The 24,057-nt window shown below is 41.4% G+C and overlaps 1 protein-coding gene across 6 annotated transcripts in view; it reads right to left on the minus strand.

Moving 5' to 3' along the window:
* Positions 1-476: 476 nt before the first annotated feature.
* The window catches only part of LYRM4 (LYR motif containing 4), a 91,826-nt gene continuing 68,245 nt past the window's right edge, over positions 477-24,057 (minus strand). For all 6 annotated transcript variants that reach the window (XR_008731566.1, XR_008731565.1, XR_008731564.1 and 3 more), the window contains one exon: positions 477-846. Coding sequence is in view for 2 of the 6 variants with exons in the window: in XM_055706129.1 (XP_055562104.1) it covers positions 784-846 (63 nt within the window). In the remaining 4 variants the exon portion in view is untranslated. The remainder of the gene's footprint in view (positions 847-24,057) is intronic.

Below are 24,057 nucleotides of genomic sequence, written 5' to 3' on the forward strand. Positions count from 1 at the left end.
AGGGAAAACTTGCATAAAGTGATGTGCTGCTTTCTGCTAATAGCTGCACCTCAACAAATTTAGAAAAGGACTCGGTGGTGAAAATATATTTTAAAGCTCCCAAACCTCAGTGATGCAAGTCTTACCTTCTGCTATTCTGATCAGTTTATTGTTAAAAGTAGGATAAGACTGGTTATTAACTCTCGGAAACTAAAGGAAGAACCTCCTGAAATGTCAAGGGATGCTTTTCAAAGAAACCACACAATGCAGCGTGTGATACTTATAAGTATTAAGGTCCAGGAGATGAAAACTCTCTTCATCTATGGTTTTAATATTTAAAATGAACGATATATTTAGTCATTTAATTTCAGATGCTGTCCATACTTAAATAAAACAGGATCAATAAGAACTTAAGTCTTAACAATTAGGCAAAGGGTTTTAAATCTAACACATCTTTCGTGCTCAGTGAGAGAAAAGGTCAGCAGCAGAAAAATGGATCTGGTTACAGGTAGTTTAATGAAGTTTTATTGTCAAAGTAGAGGAGGAACTATTCCATCACATGGGACATATAAGCCAACAGGTTTCAAAACTACCTTACATGCTACTATAAATCACAGCAATATATTTCAGAACAGGTGAGCCATTAGAAAACAGTACTTTGGTTGCCAAAAACAGTCTCTCAAGGCATTTCTTCTGCTGAACAGAAAAGCTCAGACGTGTGCAGTGAGTTTATGCATCTGTATGTGGCACTGTAGGATGCTGAGAATGGTCCAGTGTTGCTTCAGGATCAGGGTCTTCTCATAGCTATGTGTTTCCTGGACTCTCAATAACCAGTTTCTGTGTGGAATAGAGTTGGCCAATAGTAACCTGAAATAAAACCAAAATATCAGAAAGCTGAAACCTGAAAGTAAACAGGTTATTATTTCAGCTTCACAAGAGAAGATTAAAAAAAAGCTGAAGAACAGAGTACCCATATATTAAAGCTTTTTCATAGTGATATTTTTCTTTCTATAAGCATTTTTTTTGGGTAAATAATACTGTTATCAGCCTATACCTTAAGAAAAATAACCAATACATAAAATAACTACATATATAAAATCTTGAAATAACAACATTGAGGAATACTGTTCAAAGGCTCATATTAAAAGTTAACATTAGAAGTTACTACAGAGGAAAAGAACACATGCTGGATGCTTAGAAAAATGAAAAGATGAATATGACAAATAAAAAGATGGATACCGTTAGCAGATATTTTTTGTTAATTCTTTTTGCGTGGAAAGCCTAGATGTAAATTGCATGGTATTGCACTGTTTTCCAGTTCCTCCGGAACCCTAATCTAATTTGCCTTAGAAATGGTGAAACCTGTTACACAGTTAGTTCAGCAGTAACATTTCACACACACACTAGAACGGACCTCTTGTTCGTGAGAAGGCATTCACACCTCATATATTTGTGCTTTCTAGTGCAATAAGGAAAAGAAAAATGACAAAAATGCAACACTGAAGCTTTGATTCCTCTTGTTCTTCAGTACTTTCCAGTCTGCACCGTACCATTGGTAAATTGTAGTCAGATGCACAGTTGGCGCCAGTCACACACAGCTCTTTGCTTAACACTTGAGATGTGGAAGGAAGAAGTTTCATGCAAGTAGGGTAACGTAAGCAGGAGAAGACATTTATTTTAAATGTATGAATCTTGGAGCCTAATTTTTAGTATCTGTAATGTCTTTTCACATCCCTACTTTCTCCCCAAGGCCTGGGTACACAGTAGCTCTGTGTCCTTTTCACACACACAAAAAGTTCATATATTTAATTATGGAATTAGGACAAAAAAGGCTAGATGCTTAATTACACTAAGTACAATATATTTAGTAGAATTTAATACTGCACGCTAAGCGTGACAGCAAGTCAGGCTCTCAAAATAGCAAAAAATTAAAGAAAGAAAATTTTCAGCAGTTTTCATTTACCATTTTTGAGGGGAAAATATCCTGGTGGCTCTTAAATAAAAATTTCTCAACTATGCCCAAACTCACACAAAATGTAAATAATACTACCTTTTAGGAAATTAACTATTTGATCCTCATGAACAGCCTTGTCTGAAACATGTTGGTTTTTTTTTTGAATGTTTTTTAATTTAGAACTATTTCTTACAGGGGAGTATTTATGAGCCATTCTTAAACAGACAGAAGTTCTCCTCGCCAGCAAGTACTCCCCTCTTTGGGGACTCTGAACTAAGTTAGTAACAGCATATGAACAACTTCATTATTTTAAAAATCATTTATTAAGTATGTTGCATACAGAATATTTTTAAAAAAGGCTGTACACAAGTGCGGCACGTGTTACCAACTGAAATTTTAAGCTGTCAACAAGTGTTACTTATCAAAGAGAACTCGCTGCTCTGGGTTATGTGGCAGGCTATACACTTTAGTTGCTGCCTTACCACAAACCATGCTGTAGTACTTAATTTTTGTATACTGTGTTTTGGAGCCCAAAGAATATTTAATCCTTTCCCACACAGTAGAGCAAATTTAATGGGAGGCTCAGAGGGATTACAAAAATGCTGAAACCTGAATTGCATTTTTTTTTTCTCCACCAACTGGGGAGATAGATGAGGCTGAGTACGTGACTTCTCAGTCAATCATATTCAGCCAGGGCAGATGGCTTTGTAGGAGAAAGGTACGAGCTGTTGTTTGCTGTCCTTTTGCCAACATGGGTTATTATCTACTGCTGTACCTCTTGACTAGAACGCAGTAAAATCATAGATGTGTGTGTCGAGCTGCTTCCTTAGTAAACCATGGGCTTACGTGCATTTCATCGAGCACAGTGTGCTGGCTGCCTTTGCTGGGCTGCTGCAGCTTGCCTGCTCCACTGCCTGCCTCCCTTCCAGAAGCCCTGCCATGACATTTTAAACTGAACTTTGAAACTTCAGGATTTTATTTTTTTTTTTCAAACCATTAGCCTTGAATTTGTAACGTTACGATCAAGCCTTTCCCATGTACTTTAGACAAAACAAACAGACTTTCCGTTTATAGCTGCTGAAAAATTCACATCTATAAACATCCACTGCCTCAGCAGGACTGCACCAGTATTTACATGCTGATGCTCATTAACCCCCTGAATCAAAACAGCATTCTTATGGTGTCCTCACCCCTACTAAGTCTAAAGAAAGCACTTAAGCAGCAAGCACGGCTGTGGATGCTCCCAAATTAAAAGACTTAAGTGGCTATCTATTGTGTTCTTTTTTCATCACGTGTATTTGTAGCTCGCACACTGTATGCCATTTACTCGCCTGGTAGGTGGCTGGAAGCCAGTGCATAGGTCAATGTCAGGGTATTTTCATTAATCACAGGAAGCTTTTGTGGAAACAGGCTCTACCATTTGCTCAGCAACTTTGTTACCCACAATTCTATTTACCTCTGTAAGGTAACACATTGCAATTAAACTCTGCAGGGCAAAATGAGCAATAAAGAACCACTCTGTCATCAGGAGAAGACAACAGATAGAAATATAAAGGCTGCTCTTCGGATGTTACTGAATTAGATGGTGTTTAAATTCTGCTTGCAAATTTAAAAATAAGTCTGACAAGTCCAACCCTCAAAACCTGACAGTTTGTCCTTGTTCAAAGATTTAGTACAGCTCTGTACAGTCAGCTTTTTCTTGTGAACTTGAAAAACTTAATCTTGCCTGCCATCTGAATCCAGGAAAAAGACTGGGGTTTCAGAATGGGATTTATCAGCAGATATAAGTGAGACAACAAATGGGGAAAAAGAAATTACTGAACAGTAAGCAGTGGTCCATCCTGCAGCCGAGCCATTCTCTGCTTATGAGGTGTTTGTGTGTTCACATGGGAACAGCACTTTTCCTGCCTTGCAGCTGGCAGCAGCAATCACAAAGAGAAGCCACTTCATGGAATCTTTTACCACGACTGGGGAAAAAAGCAAGTATGAGAGGTTTTCCCCAGATAACAATATCAGAGATGTGCTCTGAGCTCCGTCCTCTCAAATGGTCTATGGCTGGCCAGTGCCTGACTCTCGGGACACCTGTGGCTGGTGACCACGTTATGTGTAGCTTCTGTGCCAAGCCACGTGATAGCTACAACTGCAATGGGACAGTGGTGATCTGGAAGTAGCCCCCAAGTCCTAGGGGCTGCCTTCCTACCTGACACAGCCGGTGCAGTAGATCCTGCAGGCCAACTGCCACTGCTTGCAAAACACGACTAGAAGATCTTCGTCAGCTTTTGAAGGTATGTGGTATGTCTTGTGGTTTTTACCCATATGAAGATTTTACTTTGCAGCTCGGGGTTGAAGCAGAAGAGACTGCTCCTAGTTGCTGCAGGGCTGAAAACAAGGTGACTGTGTTTTAAAAATTCTTCTAATTTGCCTCACTCATTTTTGAGTGCATGTTCTGCTCCGAAAACTATGACGGCATCTTTCCTTGACAGCTCTATATATTCAAAATGTCTGTCCTCTTTAAACCACCACATTTCCCCCTCCTTAGTTGTGTTGACTCTGCAGTACAAAGGTGGCCAGGCACCTCTTTTTCCCATTTACTTTACAAAACCGTAATTCCATGGTAAATAACCTGTGAGCTCTAACAAATCCTGCTGAGCCTCGATGAAGACACTTTTTCTCACCGTCACTGAACTGCTCATGGTTATCTTCCTCCCAAACCTGACAATCTCTGAAGTATTAGCTACCTGCTTGTGTGAGGTCTCGCTGACAAAGTTTCAGTGTGAATGCCCTAAAACTACTCAGGTAAGTAGCTGGGTGGCCGACCTGGGGAAAGAGGCTGTCCGAAAGGAAAGGGCTACGTACAGCCAAAGCGCACACCCACACGGGTGGACCTGAAGAAGGATGTCCACTGCTTCAGTAAACAAATACAAAGTCAAGATGGCAAGCAATCTGGCTTGTAATATTTCTTTGCAGGATGGACACAGAGGACATCAGCTGGTCTCAGCCCTTGAAAGAGTCTTAGCACATTGCACAGCTGGTGACATATCCTGGGTTCCTCAGCACGTAGAAACATCGTCTTCCTAATGGCAATCAGGGTATGTTCTTACGTAAATCAATGCAGTATGACCACAGACCCTCAAAACGATACTTTTACCATCACTTTCTAAGCTAAGTCAATATAAGAGTCGTACAGAGGAGTTTCCCTTTTCTCTCCCTTCGATGTCTCACCCTGTTTGTAACACAACAAAATCAACAGTGTCAGTTTATTTAATAAGTCTCCCCTCAAAGTTTCCGAAGTAATCTCTAGGGAACAATTTTCTGCCCTCAAAGGCAAACCAACCCCAGTTTTTCATGCCAGTGTTTATTTTTTGATGGCAGACAAAAGCAGGAGCAGCCTAACAGGAGACGGTGCAACACTAACTCTATGTAGGATCACCTCCTTGGCAAAGGGAAGGCTTAAACATGTAAAAGTGCCACCACAGTGCAGGAATATGAAAACATCGTAAGGCAGCAATTCCTTTAGCTCTCAATGATTTAAAAATTGATTTCCCGAGAGGGTCATCAGAGAAGTAAAAGATGTTTCTTGTTTTTCTTAAAGAAATGCAAACGATAACTAAATTTGAGGTACTACAGGTGGTTTTACATATTAAACACACTTACATTTGTAAAAAAAATATATAGGTTGTTATATATATATACACATACACATATAAATGTATATAAAATGTATTAAAAATCCAGTCTTTATATGAACACAGACATCTCTCTCTCGTTGCAAATTAGCTTGCAGGGAAGAAACCGCTACCTTATTACAGCCAGGGATCACATATAAATATATTAATTTTCATGGTTCTTTATTGTGGAGAAGTAGGAAAAAGTCCTTTTTATTAATATATCTATACCATACATACAGACACACGCACACACATATATATATATATTTTTTTTTTTTTTTTAAATCAGATTGGTTGGTCCTGTTGCACCTGAAAAGTTGACAGGTTTCTCTCACAGGCACACTGCTGAATCTTAACTAGGAAGAGAAATGCCCGACGACACGGCAGTCATATCATGTATGCTGCTGCTGAGCTTGAACTCTATCACCATATGAAGTTGCCCATTCCTAACTTTTTGCACTATTAGTATAAATACATATTAAGTGAATGCTGACAAGAACAGAAATGTACAGGAATAACGATTACTTTTAAGAGCTGGCAACAGTGTTGTAAGTTGTTTACCTACTATCTTTCCTGTTGGATGATGCCAACCAATTTGCACTTCTATTGCAAATGTAAATGAAGTGGTTATTGTTTTTTAAGAAGCGTTATCTTTTTTCACCATGCCCATAGTCAGATATGCTATACACAGCATACTTGATGATAAATATTTTTCATATTAACTAAAGCCAGTTTCATATTTTTTAAATGTGTATGAACAGCAATTGTTGAAATGATCATAGACTGCAATAATAAACACAGCAATGTTGTAAGTAGTGATTTAAAAAAACTTCAAATGGAACCAAAAACTCATCAGTAACTTCAGCGCTTTGCCACATCTTTGTGTTGGTATTAAATGCTGTAGCAGCAGCCTTATTTATTTTTACTTAGGAAAGAATGCTGAAAAACTGCAGTTGGCTCCTTAAATACATAGGTTACTCCAGTTCTTCTGAGCTGGAATCAATATGGAAAAAAATGTATGATTTTGGAGACACTTCCCTTATTTTAAGCAATTCCACTTGTCTACACAGGAGTGGGAAAGGAAGGGAAGGAAAGCACAGAGCTGAGAAGTTAGTATTCTTCTGTATTTTTTACTTCTGCCTCTGTTTTGCAAATGCTGTTTTCTTCTTTGTGGCAAAACATCTTCTACAGCCATGCTACATGAAGCTTTCAAAAAGGCAGAAAAAATCATTTTATAGCTACCATTTGTTTAGCTTTCACTAAGTAGGAAGGCATGAAGTAAACCAAACTAGCTAACAGGTGAGAAATTGTCTGAAAGTTATTTCTCTTAATAACGGTAAGCTATATAATTTTGTTAGAACCGTATGTACTGTATCTTGGTACACCATTATTCAGTCTATCAGAAGCAAGATGACATATTTATTTAACACTCTTATTAATTTATTCTGTGGGTCTCCCTGAAGAGATACTCTTCAGTGAAAAGAGCAGAGAATCAAATCTAATCCAGCAATGATTAACACAGAAAATACTGTAAGCATATACACTCGTGTATTTGTATAGGAAGATCTACAATAGCAAGGGATTCTTCTTTTTGAATGCTGACTATTTCTTCAGCTAAGACAGCCTCCTTTTTTTTTTTTTAAATTACACTAACATGCTACTATCTTTACAGGACAACATGGGCATGACAGACATGGCCTTTGCTCCAAATAGCTACACACTTGATACAGCTCAAAATAACAAGTAAGGGTCCCCACCAGAGAAAGAAAAACACTGCAAAGACCAGTGGACAAGATCATGCAGTCCTTCAGTGAAGTCACACTGGTTTACTTCTCTCATTTCTTGCAAGCCTCTCAGCCTACAGAAAAAAGGAGCGTGACAAGGAAAATGCCATTTTAGAAGTATGCAGGGCCAACAGCAGATGGCACAGGCAGCAGCCTGCTGCGAAGGGGAAGCAGCATCCCTCTGCTGCTGCAAAGGTAACCTTACAAAGATGTCTGACAGTGGGTCACAGGAAAGCAAGCAGTGACCGACCTTTGGGCTTGAACCGGCAGGTGAAGGTTGGATACAAGACGTCCAAAGAGGAAGCAGATCTGCAGTGGTAACACGCTGACCCGGTGTGATCTTTATGTGCTTTCAGCATCCTGGCATCTCCAGGCTCCCACTTCTCCTCTTTCTGTTTGTTACCTGCTAATGTATTTCAGCATCTTGCCTTTTCTCTCTCATTTACATATAAAACATCTACCTCCACAGGCCAGCTCAAACTCTTTGGAAAGCCAAACACAGAAGCAGCAGGTCCGCTAAAGAGTCAGTCCCGTGTGGGTAAAGAGGAGAAACTTAATACAGGCTGATCTCTTCTCAACATAGCATGCAGAAGAAAAAAACTACTCAGTTAAGATGCTGAGTGTGGCAAGGAAAATAATACAAAACATTAGTACTTGAAAACACAGAGACAAAGACCTGGATAACATTGTGCTGAGTGTGGTATAACAGGTACTCTAGTAATGCTGAGACATTTGGTATGTAAATGCCCAAACCATTCACAGAGGACCCTATGTTTTGTAGCAACTACATAAGCAGAATTCATCAAAGCCAGTGGGAGTGCCTGCCTTACTTTTGTCAGTAGTATAATACAACAGCCACTGTCACAAAACACACATTCTGCATTATGTCCAGGAAAATACTGTAATGTTTGTGTATCACAGATACAGTAGCTCCACAACAGACAGAAAGACTCAACTGTCATTAGAAAATATTTCACTCCGCAGTGTCCTCTTGGATTACTGTGAGAGACTTTTGGAATGTAACACTGAAGAAAATCTAGTCCTTTAGACAGGTATAAACAAATAATAAATATGCTTACTGAGAAGTGTGATAAAGTAATTTGGTAGCACTAATAGGCTTTCATACTGTGAACTACCGCAGAACTAAAATGAGCTGCCACTTTATGCTCAACAACAGTCATAATTTAAAGACCACCTTTTACAACACTTGTATTTGAAGTTAGATGCTAGGAATGCAAAAAAAAAACCAACCAAAAACAAAACTGAAAGAATCAACTTTAGCCTTTCTTCTCATGTAAACCAGGGAATGTGACTGCTGGGAAGAGCTGCAAAAACAGTTACACAAGTATGTGTACGGCATGTTCGTAGGTTAATGTCTTTCAGAAAATTACTTTTCCACCAGTGCCCCCTCCCCTTTTTTTTTAATACAGCATATCACCTTCTACATTTACCCTTCCCTCCTAGTCCTAGCAAACTTCTGCAAAATTTCTAATTTTATCCCAAGCCACTGGAACTTAGAGAAAGTTCCAAAGACAGTGAATGGCACATGGACTTTCAGTGTTTTTAATTAAGATTTACCTGTCTAAATGATGATTGGCTAAAGCCTTGAAAAGCCTGCATGCTTTATCTTCACCGTATTTTTAAGTGAACAATACATGAAGTAATGCAAGGCATCGAAGTATATGCATTGGGAAAGGCCGAACTTCAAGAGCTAAGACATCTTGAGAGAGCAGGCACCGAAGTCCCAAGGACTGAAAAGCAAGACTGGCTAGCTGTAGTTTTGGGAAAATGCATCTGAGGGTCTATGTACAAGAAACATGCCAGAGAAGATGTCAGGGCTCACCAAAATCAAAAGCAGTTCAGAAGTGTGCAAGCCCAGCGTGGTGAGAACAGCCAAAGTTGATGGTTCTTTGAGGAAGAAAATGCTGTCAGCGCAGTGGCACAAGGCAATTCAGATCGCTCTAGAAAACGTATTTTGTTTGGCAGCATGGAAACCAAGATTCCTAGTGCTGGTTAATGGACGGCACCAGGTACACTGCATTTCGTAAAACTGCCAGGTGCTTTAATATCATTTTAAAGTAACAAGCCTTTCAGTGTTTTGGAAAAATAAAAGATCAATCCTGTAACATACAAACTTTTCCAAGACATAAGACACACAGAAACTCCTTTTTTCCCTGTCCTTCAAGAAGGCTAAACTCAAGGATTAAACTTAATTTTATGGCAGGAACAATTTACGGTTCTAGCAGGTCTCTTTCTCTGCACTGATGTTACCTTACACACACCTCAGATGAGACTACGGACTGAGCTTTTCTCTGTTGCACATTCAAATTGCAAAATTAAATTTCAAAGAGCAGCAACAACTAACTGAATTTATCTTTGGAAAACATATCTTTATTTCCAAAGATAAATTTTGTATTGGATGTTTTGGTTCAATCTGTATCTTCCCAGAAAGGAGCACCCCATCAGTGTAAATGCTTACATGTCAAGTCCCTGTTGCAGCGTTTAGCTGATCTGTAAGTGCATAAGGAGTAGGTTTTTGTTTTTCTACATTAACAAGATCTCCTTTTTTTGGCAAAATTCTAACAGATTGCTAAACTACAGTCATCTGTTCCTTACAGAATCACAAAGATAATTTCCTTGTTTATCTGACTTTCTCTGATGGAGGATATCCAAGGATTTCTTTTGTCTTGCTCAGCCATCATTCTTGGTTTAGTACCTCCAAATCCCACACCTGAAAGTGACCCAAGCTTCAAAGAGCTTTTTCTCCCACCCCCACCCCCCACCCCCCCTTTTGAAAAGCTATGGTGAAAGCGTAATCCTCGTTCTCACACCCTCAGGGGAACAGAGGTAGCCCCTTTAGCTCTTGGGAATCAAAGGCATCAGCATTTGGAATTTCAGCTGGAAAAACGCATTGCTCAAGCTATCTACCATCTTCAAAAAACTGAGTAGGGAGCAGGTGAGAAGAAAGGACGTTGATGTTTTAGGACTGAGGATGGATTTGTTGAATTTCAGTCAAGGTTTGTGACTGTGAGTTGTCACTGTATCATGGACACCTTAAGATCAATTCTCTGGTCCAGCTCAGCTTCCAAACCAACACCCTGGTCAGAAAACGTGATTTTGATCTACTTTGTTACACAGCCTCCAGGGAGCCGTAACTGCAAACACAGTGAATGACTCTGTCCATCCTGAAGATACTCCAGGTGAAGGCGGGTGGGCTTCTGTCTTCCTACAGCCTCTCCCCCTGGGCAGGAATCGCTACCCCTGCCCCGAGGCACACGCCGCTTGCAGCACCACACCGAGCTGAATCCAAGCCCTTGTGCTTGAACCTGCCCAAGCTCAGGCCAGTGTCCCGCCATTAAACTGCTCTCCAGTTGGCAAGCTCATGCTCAGCCAGTTCCATACACAAGGAAGTTAATTTCCCAGTGCTTCCCAGCCCAGCAGTTTTTACAAATGCTAAGAAGAATGAACAAGGGAGAAAATAACTATTTCAAACCCTCCAGCTTCTGAGCAGGAGATATCTGTGTTTGTGCAGATATAGGGTATACATAACTTACATTAACTTGTTTAATTGGAATAAACTATAGCAGCAGTTTTTATTTCTTTCCCCCTCACCCCCAAAGATAAATTACTGGGTTTAGCACAGCTGGGAAGAGCTAATTCTGTACAAATAGTTCTTTTAAGTAGTGTGGGTGGCAAAACACTTTCAGCAACTGACTTAATTAGTGCTTCCTTCTCTGCAATAGCACAGGCCAGTTCGCAGAAGTAAACAAGAAAAAATTGAGATTGCAACAGGAGACATGGCATAAAATAATCCTGTTTGCCCTTACGGTTTTGCCAATTCTCCCTTATTTAACGTCACACTAAACAGAGGCTTGCCCTGGTGTTTCCCAGCACAGATAAGTAGGAGTGCGAGGTTAGCACTTATTCCAAATATAGGCAGGGAGCAACCTCTGTTCCTCTGAACAGGACAGAGCAGAGCATTCCTCAAACAGAACACCCTGGCCAAAACCAAACAGCACAACGACGGGAGCACCACAGAGGGCTTTCCCCTCAGCAGAGCTACCATACGGCTTGTGGGTGGCTTGTTTAGCAAGGACTGGGAAGCCCAAGCTGCTGAGACCCACTCCCCAGTGCAACCCCTCTGACACAAATCATTTATATGACAAAAAACAACAGCAGTGCCAAGTACAATCATTTCAGCTTCACTGCTCCCAGCGTACCGCATGCCAACTGCAGTGTAATAACCCACTGCCACAAACAAGCACTAACTTTAACACATGGACACCTTCCTTTCCATGTGAGCCAGCCAAAAGCACTTGGGCTCTTCCACCAGCACAGACATGAATGTGCAAATGCTCCACAGCTGTCAGCAAGACACAGCTCCTACCAGATAAAAACTGGGCTTGCAAGATCTGCTTGACCTTCTGAATGTCAGTGAGATACAGGGTGAAAGGCCAGGAAGGGCACAGATGTTTGTATTTACCTTCACTATAAGCCATTTAGGAAACAGCTGGACATTTTTTGTAGCTGTTTTGTTTTGAATGACTCTGGAGCTGTACTTGAGTGAGTTACAAATCTATTTAAAAAACAATCCAAAGTGTTACAAGCCATTACCAATGTTTCTCTTTCTCCTAACTAAACTGAAGAAAGACAGGATTATGAAAAATTTCTGCTAGGAAAACCCGAATGTGCAGGAGAAAAACAAATGAAAACTAAAGGAATATTTTATGAAGACAAACAAAATAACCAGTTAATGAGGAAACTTGCCAGATAGCTTCCAGAAAAAGCAGGCAGCGAGACTGCAAGTAACAGTGTTTACCTCTATCTACAATTCCTGTTTTTTCAGGACATTACTTTTGTATTTGCCCATTCATTTCTTTTGGCAGCAAGTGGAAGACAGAGGGTTACTCCTATAGATAATATTAGGCAGACTGATTAAAAACAAGAACAATCAAAACTTCATATAACTGCCTGCTGCTCATTTATGGTACAAGCAGCCTGATACCAAGCGTAATATTTTCTAATGCATGCCTGTCCGTAACAATTGTTAGAAAGTCTATGGAATTTTGGTCCTTGGAAGGTTGTTGATGAACCTTTAAAAGACTGTTTTAACACACATGGCGGGGGCGGGGGGGGGGTGGGGGGGTGGAAAGGAGCCAATTAAGGAGAATGTATTGAATCTAGGAATCTGTCAGTGAAGAATCCTGTCAGAAATAATTTCTAATACAATACTTCCCAGGTTTTACGGCTTGACAGCTTACATATTTCTTCATTTTCTTTCCATTTATCTGTATAAAACCATTGTAACAGAAAGGGAAACTGACTGCTACAGAAAGAAAACAGTGAAGCTACTTGCAGAAAAGCTGCTATGAGGAACATGAACGGAAAGCAGAGATTCCTCCGTTATCTTTCAGTACTAATCATCTCAGAGTTACTTTTAACAAAAGGAGAGCAAGATGAACTGGCAAGAAATTAGAAGTGATTCTTTAATATATGTAATGTATTATGTCCTTTAACATAAATATGCATCCAAAAAATCTTGCACATTCTATGCCAGCTTGTTTACTTTGCTATTTAAAAATACTGTATAAACCTTGCGTATATATAAACCTGTGTACAAAGGAAAACTCCTCTTGGGAAAGACCACAAAGTGAGCCAGTAGATGGCATTGTGGCACTTCTAAAGACATTCCAGAAAATTCCACTTCAAAAATTTGCAAGCCTAAGTACTGTGTTTAACCATTTACTGCTTATCCAATGCAATATTTTGCTCCTGCTCAATGCTACACATGCACAACTGAAGAAACAAAACCACACGATGTAGCTGCACTGTCATACTAGCCCTGAAACAAATCTTCTCTGCTCTGGTTCCCAAATCCAATTAGCTCTGTATGCTAGTTTTACAATCCCAGTTTTGAAAAAGATGATCCTTATTTGATGACTAATGTCCCATGAGCCATGGCCATCAAGGGGATACCAGAAAGGATGTGATTAGTTGAAAATTATTTCCTAAAAAGTAATCATACACAAGATTTACAAGCAATGCAGATGGTTCTATTTTCTGCCACACAGAAACTACAGTAGAATAGGTATTATGCCTGAAATACTTTATGAATACTTTCATTTTCTTTCAATTAAACTGCTGATATGCCATCACAGCTGGGGATGAGACAACTGTAGCAATCCAACAGTTTCTTGCACAACACAGCAGTTCTCTGTATTGCTAAAACCACAGAAACTTGAAACCATTTTGCAGAATGCATGTATGGAAAAATTCTGGAATTTAAGAATTGTATTCTATACACAAACTTAGTTAAACTGAGGTTAGCATTGCAATAATCAGTAGTCTATCTGCACGCTACTTTACAGGTAAACCTGCTTTACCTTGACCAGCTCTGAGCAAGCGGTTGGACCAGAGAACTCTGGAGGCCCCTTCCAGTCTCAGGCATTCTACAAAGCTTAAATATCACTGCTCCTTATTATTTTAGTCTTTAAGAAAAGGTCTAGTTTTGCTGTGGTATTCATTTTGTCAGGAATTTCTAAAGATCCTTGTATTGTACCAAACAACTTTCAGGATAGTTTAATTGCATCTGCTTACCTTAAGGGCTCTTAATTAAATTCAATAGTGCACTCTCAGTGTCCAGTTGTATGTATTCATATTGTAACTTTTAAAGACACAGAAGAATACAAGAAAAACGGCTCTTCCATCCCTTTATGAAGTTACAAGTGTTACTGTAAATGTTTAAATATTAAAAATGAATGCCTCCTTTCTGGCAGCATCTGTAGAGGTGGGTGACAAGTGTCACAAGCCCCAAAGCATTTCAAAGAGAAAAGAAAGGTGTAAGAGGGAAGATAAGCACTGTGGTACTGCATCAATTCCATGATCCATCTTTTCCACTGTGTTCCTCACCAGCCACGAGCAGTTCCTCAGGGAAAGGGAGCATGGATGTGACACACATGCATACAACCTTCTGCTGGAATAGCCACCTCTGCTTGCAGGGATCACAACTTTTTGTCAACTTCAGGGGCATGTAGCTACAACCATGCCACCATTTTAACAGACTTGACTGATTTGTCTGATCCCCGTCTGGACTCATCTATCTGCTGCCTCCCCAGCATGCTGCGGCAACGAGTTCTACCATAATAAGCATGCTCTTTGTACTTCTTTTGAACCCTCCAGCTTGACGGCTGATCATTTTCTTTAGACCTTGTAAAACAGTAAAAAAGTGTCACTCATTTTTATTTTCCTCAGCAATATTTTTCTCTTGGGAGAGCTTTAAAGTGGCAAGTTTCTCATGGAAAGATTTGTTCCTTTGTGTACAAATATCCAGATACCAGGAAGGAGGATAATGGCCTACATCAGAAGCACTCAACCAGCTAACATCCATGCAGTCAGGGACAGAGAAAGCAGGACTAATAACTGGCATCATTTCTGAACAGGCTGGGAGAGCACCTTGGCACCTGCAACCAATCTGACAGTAAAAACCAGCTCCAATAGGAAAAGGCAACCTGACTGACTGCTCTTACTATTATTAGGGAGAGTATTTCTGAGTGCCCGCCTGTGTCTAGTTGCCATGCTCCGGTTCAGAAAGTCTATTGTATTGGAGTGGACCCTTGGAATAAATACAGCACGACCTCGTGTGGTGAACTTCAGAGTGTGATGGCTCACAGGCAAAGGAAAATATCCTTCACCACCTTATTTATGATGTGTATTTGGTCTTGTATCCTGGGAGGCTCAGTGCTGGGGACTGCCATAGAACCAGCAGGAAGATAATACTGGGTCCCCCGATGGTTTTGCCTTCCAGGAAATTCATGTGCAACTCAAAAATGTTACAGGCCTGCCTGGCCTGCATTGAACTGCGATTTGTAGGGGATACCACTTGTGTGTTAGCGAGAAAAGAAATTTGGTTATTTATTTATTGTGTTCATCTGTTACCCTCTACCATCATGAGCGTGCTTGACGAGGAAGGCAACCTGACCCATACAAGACAGACACTTTTTGTGGTAAGATTTGGCTGTTTTGCCCTTGCAACTGAATACATGGAATCTGATTTCCCCAGGGCTCACTGCTGGGGCCAGCTCTGTTTAATATCTTTATTGACGATCTGGTCCAGGGGATCAAGTGCACCCGCAGTCAGTTTGCAGATGACACCAAGCTGGGGGGGAGTGCTGATCTGCTGGAGGGCAGGAGGCTCTGCAGGGGGATCTGGACAGGCTGGATCAATGGGCCGAGGCCAGTGGTGTGAGGTTCAACCAGGCTCAGTGCTGGGTCCTGCACGTGGGTCACACCAGCCCCACGCAGTGCTGCGGGCTGGGGGCAGAGTGGCTGAAAGCCGCCTGGTGGGAAAGGGCCTGGGGGTGCTGGCTGACAGGCGGCTGGGCATGAGCCGGGGTGTGCCCAGGTGGCCAAGGAGGCCAACAGCATCCTGGCTTGTATCCAAACGGTGTGGCCAGCAGGACAAGGGCAGTGATTGTCCCCTGTGCTGGGCCCTGGTGAGGCTGCTTCTTGAACACTGTGTTCAGATTTGGGCCCCTCAGTGCAAGAAAGACATTGAGGTGCTGGAGCGTGTCCAGAGACGGGCAACGGAGCTGGGGAAGGGGCTGGAGCACAAGTCCTGTGAGGGGAAGCTGAGGGAACTTTGTGTTTTCAGTCTGGAGAGGAGGAGGCTCAGGGAGGACCTTGTCACTAGGCAGGTGGGGTCATCTCTAAGCAAATCATACTGTATCTGGTGTTTGTTTTAGAGAAGGCAATTACAACTAACTCCAAAGACAAGGGATTTTTTGAAGATGAGTACTGTTTCAAAATCCACATTGTAAAGAACTGGTATAAATTACTTCTGAATTTTTTTAATGGGCTTGCTGCTGATTCATGTGAGCTGGGGCCATTGTTTAATCCAGCCACCAGTCAAAGGGGATTTTCTCACATACTATAGAAGTGGTGATAACTGTGGTCATGCCACAAGCTTTCACTGCTCTTCAAGACCAAACCTACAGTCAGAAAGAACCACAAACAAAAATCCTGCCCTTACCTGCACAGACATGGAGAAGACTTGTGGTAGACTTCACACTAACATAGTCTCTCAAGTTTTCCCTTGTTGTTCCACTGCTTATAGGACTGGTAACTATTTATGATAAGAGCAACTTCCTAAGCCATACCCACACCTACAACCACAGAGCATCTGGACCAGGCGGGAAGCTCATCCTTACAGTTCCCTCAGGCTGGAGGCTCCCCACTGACAACATCTGTCCAGAAGGAGAAACAGATGGCCAACTTCTCCAGACTTTTCTACACACCTGACCTGATGTTCTTTACACTAGTCACTTGGGCAGATTTAAAACAGGCTGATAACCCCCCCTGGGTAAATTAAAGAGTTAATTATGTGACAATACTTCTCAGTCCTAAACACTGGGCTTATCACTGAGGCTCTCTATGCACTTTCACTAAAAAAGTAGACCAACAGAAAATGTATTATCATCAAGATACTACATCTGTTAATTTGCTGTATAATTCCAGGGTTAACTGACAACTTCTTGCCATTTCTGGAAGTGGTTTGACAGATTTTTCAAGGTACTCCAACACTGCCTACAGCAAATCTGTGTGAGGTGCAGTAATACCTACTGCTCACAAGTAAAAGTAAAAGCTCCCAGATCAGTAAGAATTAAGTTTCTTAAAAAAAAATACCTTGCAAACTGGTGCACAGGATCTTCTGTACAAATCTGCATTTATAGACTAATATTTCTCACTTTGTTACAAGCTCACAATCCGATCAATAGTTACATTAAAATATACCAGCAAGGAAAAAATACAATGAAGAAATAGGAGTTAGCCAGTTAGGAATGCCTTTAAATTGCAAGCATGCAAATCAAATTTCACTAAGGAGTTAAAACCTTCTAATGTTGATTTTTGAGCATGTATATTCTTCCTTCCATAAATGTATTCTTTAACTGCATAATTAGTTATAGGAAAATTCTTTCTAGTGATATATAAACCATTTTCCTAAGCCTACTAGGTTTTTATGGTTATATTGTCTGCGTTTGTGCTGGCAGTAACTTCTGAAGCTGCCAACTGACGTTTACAGCAGAGTAAAGATATTAAGTTCTCACAAGTTCCTATGGATACCTGGCCACTACCTCCAGGAAAAAAACAAATTAATTGTTTCTCTGGAGGAAAGGCCACAGCTTAAGTGCAAGTCTCTCCATTTAGCCAGCAAAGATTCAATATGGGAGGGGGACATTGTACATGTTTCAACTACAGGGTAAGCTTACACAAGACATTTTAAGTGAGGAGAGCACCACAATAATTGAGCCATGAGAACCAACAACACAGAAAAGCGGATTTCCTAAATTCTCATGTCCACAAACTGTCTTTTTAAAGTTCAGATAGGACAGACCATCAAGCTACCACAAAATAAGGGCAGGTGTATTCAGAGTCACTGCTAACTCCCAGGTGTTTCTCCCCATGCTGTAGCTAGGTACCTCATTTCCAGTCCCAGCTAAAACACAGGGCAAAAGCCATGCAAGATGACGGTTGCAAACTGAGATCACTCCTTTCCTGCAAAGTCACACTGCAGCTTGTCCCATGGGGTGGCAAATACCTGCCCACCTCTCTCTAGTTTGGAGACAAACACTCCAACATGTATAAACTGGAAGCACCTGCCACAAGAGTTTGTATTCACTGTTACTTCGTCCCAGCTGGTGTTAATGGACATGAATTCAATTTTTTTAAGTCACAGAGGGAAACACTGAGTTGTTAAAATAAACTGTAAGAGACAGAGTAAAACTTGCCTTAATTACTGTAGCCTGCCTGAGTCCATATGCAAATATTACAAAAATTCCCCTGCAAACTGAAGAAGTTAATCTTAGAGACAAGAATGAGAAATACTGTGCTTTCATCAAAAAAAGCTTTTCCTTTGAATATCTGAATAGGCAATAACAATGTATTAATCATTTTAGTGAGAAACTTTCTTAGGAAACACAGTGACAGCATATCTATCATTTTCTGTGGCTGAGATGATATTTGATATATTTTCTCCTTAGGTCCCCACCCCTTCCCACCACCCAGCTAAACTCTGTATATCGGGTTTGCATGGCAAGGTTTTGGTAGCAGGGGGGCTACAGGGATGGGTTCTGTGAGAAGGTGCCAGAAGCTTCCCCCATGCCTGACAGAGCCCATGCCAGCCAGCTCCGAGATGGACCCGCTGCTGGCCAAGGCTGAGCCCATCAGTGACAGTGGCAGCGGCTCTGGGGTGACATATTTAAGAAGGGGAGAAAGAAAACTGCCACTGCAGCTGGAGAGAGGAGTGAGACTGGGAGAGCGACCGCCCTGCAGCCCCCCGGGCCAGGGCAGGAGGAGGCAGGGGGGCTCCAGGCGCTGGAGCAGAGGTTCCTCGGCAGCCCGCGGTGAAGCCCCCGGCCGGGCAGGCTGTGCCCCCAGCCCGGGGAGCCCCCGGGGGAGCAGATCCCCCCCGCAGCCCGTGGGGACCCCCGCCGGGGCAGGGGGTGAGGAGCCCCCCGAGGGGCAGGAGCAGCAGGGACAGCTGTGATGGACTGACCGCAGCCCCCATGCCCCGTCCCCTGCGCCGCTGGCGGGGAGGGGGGACAGAAATCGGGGGTAAAGTTAAGTTCAGGAAGAAGCAAGGGGTGGGGGGAAGGTGTTTTTAAGTATTTATTTTTATTTCTCATTACCCTACTCTGATGTGATTGGTAATAAACTAAACTGATTTCCCCGAGCCGAGTCTGTTCTGCCCGTGACAGTAACTGCAGAGGGATCTCCCTGTCCTTATCCCGACCCATGAGCCTTTGGTTACATTTTTGCCTCTCCTGCCCAGCTGAGGAGGGGAGCGACAAGGTGGTTTTAGCAGGTACTTGGTGTCCATACTCCCACCATACTCTGACGCCACAGTTCCACAGTGATGCCAAGTTTCCTTTCATTACAAAGGCTATGAAGAACTAACTACAGAACAACTCCTTAAGTCACGGACTAGTTAAAACAGCACACAGCAAAATAGTCTGAACAGATGCAATGTTTGGCTTGCCTCAAGTTAGATTAATGAGTTTTCTACTTTTAAGTTTTTATACCTGAAAAGTGAATAAATGTATTTTCAGTCTTTTGTCTTACTCTGCTTTCTTAAAAAACACAGGTGTAGCTCCTGCGCACGACACAGCCCTGAAGTAACCCCGCCAAAGAGGTGTCGCTCTTACACAAAGGGTCTTGAGCAGTTCGTTCATGCAAGAATCTGGTCCAGGAGGAAAGCAAAGTCTGGATCTGACACTCTGGATCTGACAGTGGACCCTACTAGGTTGTTGAGTATCGGATTCTGAGGCAAAAGTCAGTCAAATGCATACAATAAAATGATGGTGTTAAACAGTATCCAGTGTCCCACCTGCAGTCACTGGTTTCCTGCTAAGGGAACTGTGAGAAGGGAAGCTATGCTAATGTGACAGCAAATAATCACAGGTCTGCTCAGTAACACCCACTGAGAAGGCCAGGGGCAAGTACTAGTAGGCCACAGCTAATGTAAACAAATAAAACAAAACCAAAACCAAACATCAGTCAATGTTAGATAAGAAGAAACAATCTTTTGGAGGATAAAAAAATACTGGCAAAAATTGACAATAAATTAGAAATGATCCATTATTTTCGTAAGAGGCAGGCGCATTCCATCTATTTCAAAACACAGTAAGACCCCTTGAAGTCAGACACCATTTACTGCTAAGTTAAGTGATGGGAAAGAAAATGCTACATATAAATGCCCAGAATTTTAACACACTGCGTTTGCTTTTATATCCATAAAGGACCATCCCTACACTGGTAAACGCAGAGAACATCAATTTTTACTGAATATGTTTTGCTTCTGCTGTAAAAATATAAGAAGGAAAAAAGTCCCTGGCATAGAGATTTGGTCTCTTTGTGCCAATAATGTTAGTCAATATTAGTATGTAAGTTTTTAATGATTCACTATACTGCTTGATTATCCACTCCCAAAAAACACCTTAATTAGCAGAAACATTGATTTTACAATGTTCACTCCTACAAGCTTAAGAAATATGAGCCGATAAACCTAGTCCTGAATAATAAAAAATTTAACTGATATAGCAATAAAATCTGAACAAAAGGAAAATACCCTCCTGCATATAAATTGAGGTGAAGTAGATAATGTTTTAAATAATTTTTGTTTGAATCCTGCTGAGGCAATCCTTTCTAGAATGCTGCCTTGCCAAGCAAGTCACCGAGTGCTCCTTGAGAGGGATGTGACTATACTGTTGTCACAACGTACTGTCTGGTTCAGAAAATTCTCCCCGAAGTAGAATAGACTCATAGCACAAAGCAAACTGTGCCAAAGGTCTAGCTGACAAGCTTTTCCTATCAATGAGAACAGCCACCTGGTCCAAATTCAGTTTTAAAACCAAATGACAGAAAGTTAGTGCTTTTCCATGCAGCATACAAAATACATCCCGTCAACAATTTTTTCCAGATTTCTCTCTCATAAAAATGAACTTTCTCCATCTCTTTTAGATGAACAGGAAATTCTGAGCATCTTTTCAGTCCTAGGAACCATAGGATAGTTACAGTCAGTGGACTGTTTAAAATAGCAAAAAGAACTCCACTCTTTGTAACATTAACTCTAACAGACACTACTAAATTCTGAAGGGACAAGCACCACATGCCAACATTACCTTCTGTTTTGAAGCAGCCACAGTATTGCCAGTAGTTCCCAAGACAAAACTTTAACTATTTAAGGTACAGAACCTTCAAGTCTTTTAGGTTCTGCATTTGCACAAGTATACCTGAAATAAAATGTTAGCCACCTTCTACAATAAAAGATTAAACACTCATGAAGCACCCAGAATGATCATTTAGTGGAAGATTCTTGTCACTTCATATGTTTTAGTACAAAAATAAGACACCCCCTCATAAACACTGCCCCCCCCCCCCCATTTCTTTGAAGGACCGACCTACATCGCTAGGTTATCACTCACTGAAAAGGAGGGAGCAAACGGCTTTTAAGTGTAAAGAACACATTTTAATCCATACTTCCTTGAAAGTAAATGTATCTTTCAGGAAAGATAAAAAGCATGTCTTAGCTGTAAGTAAGTCCTTATGTAAAGAACTAAAGTAAATAACTAAATCCTGGCTAATATTTGACAGTTGCCGCCTTATGGAAACAGTGAGGTCTGCAAGGACAGTGGCAGAATGATTAAACGGTAAAACAGTATGTCAGCTGTTGAAGAGATTAAAAACCAACAGCCTGTGTAACAGCAACAACAAAAAAGATCAACAGGACAACAGCAAGCGGTGGCATCAGCATTACCAGAAACGTGTGTATAAGAGGCTTTAGTTCCTATTTGAGCATACAAGCGAGTACCTTAATCCTCAAGTGTCCCAAGTTGTGGAAGGCAGTGAGACCTACCAAAGTTCAGGCCACTTAACAAATCATGTTTGTCTAAACATCAAGTTGGGAACACTTCACCCTCCTGCGCCCACTTTTCTTTTTAAAGGGGTTTTTGGCACTGCTGGTGTTAGCAGCAGCCAGTTCTGAGTGTTGGGTGCCGGAGCGTGCCCCCTCCTCACTGCTGGAGAGCAGCAGCCCCAGGGCCTGGGGCACCACTGCTGGGATGGAGCCCATGCACAGCAGCTCCATGCCCGCCACTCCCTGATGCTAAGGGTTGTCAGATGGCGCTGCAGGTACATTGACACATCCGTGATGCTTGTTGTGAGTCATATACACAATACAACATAGCCCGGACTCTAAAACGGTACCTCAGGCAAACTGTACACCGGCACTTTTCCTTCCCACTTGCAAGAACCAAGACTCAGGATCTTGACTCCTTTGCTTCTCCAGAAAAATGCATCACTCACAGAGTCAAAACCAACTAGTGGGGCAGGCTACGGGAGGTATTAAAACCCTGCTATGACTGTATATGTACAAGATGTGGCCCAAGAAAGTTTCCAGAAAAAAACCCCACCCCATGCTGCTTCGGTTCTCCCCATGGCAGCACAGCTGTTCTAAGTCCCAGTGCAAAAGGTAGACCAGGGGGACTGCCAGTGTAAGTACACCCCCAAGCAGACCTGCCATAAAAGACATTTAATGAAGAGTTATACGGCCTGCAGCATTGGTCAAGAGCTGATAAACACTGGGTCTCTCCCTGTTGTCAACAACAGGCAACTGTGAGAACAGCAGCCAGAGGGCAGCTGATCTGGGGGAGTTTCTGGGTGATGGCTCTAGGCTGGACCAGGCACACACCTACAGTCCACCACCACCTTCCTACAGACTGCAGCCAGTACCAGGCTGCAAGCCAGTACCGCTGTAGCAGTGTAAGCTTTCAACAAGCTGTTTTGAAGTTTCCCCTTAGAACTGTTTTAGCTTTCGGTATGGTTTTGTTTTCCTTTCATTGATGTTATTGAGAAGATGAATGATGAAAACCAGATCTATTGGAATTTGCTTCTGTACATGAATGGTAGCTTCAAAGGTCATCTAGGACCTAACAAGAGAGTCCTTAAGACTGTTAATAAAACTCCTAAATTTGAATGGAAGCACCAAGCTGCTTGTACTGATCTTTAGCTACTTACCAGAAAAACCTTGACTTACGTTCCTTAATTAGGAGAATTTACTGAGAAATACAAAGGACAGGTAAATGCATGGACTTAATTAATAAGGCAGCAAATAATGCAAACAGAAATAAAATATTATCTACTTAAAAATAATTAGGTAAGTAGATTCTTATAGAGAAAGCAGTTTTTAGGTCATAATCAGTACAGTTTTAACAACTGAAATGGACTGGGTACTGATTCCTACCTGTTACTGCAAGTCTCACTTTTTCAGTGTTTTGTACTAAACACTGTGTAGTACTTTCAGCACTGCAAACTTTTTCTTAAATCAGTAATTTGGAAAAAATATGTTCAGTTATGCAATAGCACATTTCATCACAGGTAATTAAAAACATTTTGCCAAATGGATCAGTTAAATTTCACGAGTTTGCTGTGATGTAATGCAGTAATACCAACTTTTTTTAACCCCTGCCTGGTTAAAACGTCTGGTAGAAAACTTGAGTATTTGCATGTAAACAAAAAATGATTTTTCAGCCATCTGGTCCACTTGACATCGAGAAGAATCTTGTCAGCACTCACAGGCGACTTTTAGTTCCTGCTGATCAGATCCATGCTGCTGCCTCTGAGTCAAGATATACAAGGTAAACTGATGAAGTTTGAGAAAAGTGAATTAGAGGGCCCAAGTAGTGCACAAAAGAAGGTGAAATGTTAATATTTTGTCTATTCATTACCAATTATGACTTTCGTCCTTACAGATTTTCCTGTTGATGCAAGTTCCTAATACAAAGGAAGCAAGAGAACAAGGCAGAGGCTGATAATTTCTAATGGATGATGATTTACAACTGAACAACTGAAGACAAGTGATCTGGTCAGGTCACTACCTCATTTTCCTTGTCCTGTTACTGAATGTTATAATGTGGGTATACTTAGGGGACCTTTTTAAGAATGCCAGCGAGAAGCTTCCTATACAGTATTTTCTGGCAGCTGCAAAGCGACTTCAAAATGTTCTCTTGTAGTACAACCACGACTGCAATAACATGAATACAAAGGCCTTGCAAGAGCAAGCACCAAGTAAAAATGACTGGTGGTGTCTGCAGGAAGGAAACAGCTTAGACATGGACCT

Source organism: Falco cherrug, chromosome 3, assembly GCF_023634085.1.
Source record: "Falco cherrug isolate bFalChe1 chromosome 3, bFalChe1.pri, whole genome shotgun sequence".
NCBI lineage: Eukaryota > Metazoa > Chordata > Aves > Falconiformes > Falconidae > Falco > Falco cherrug.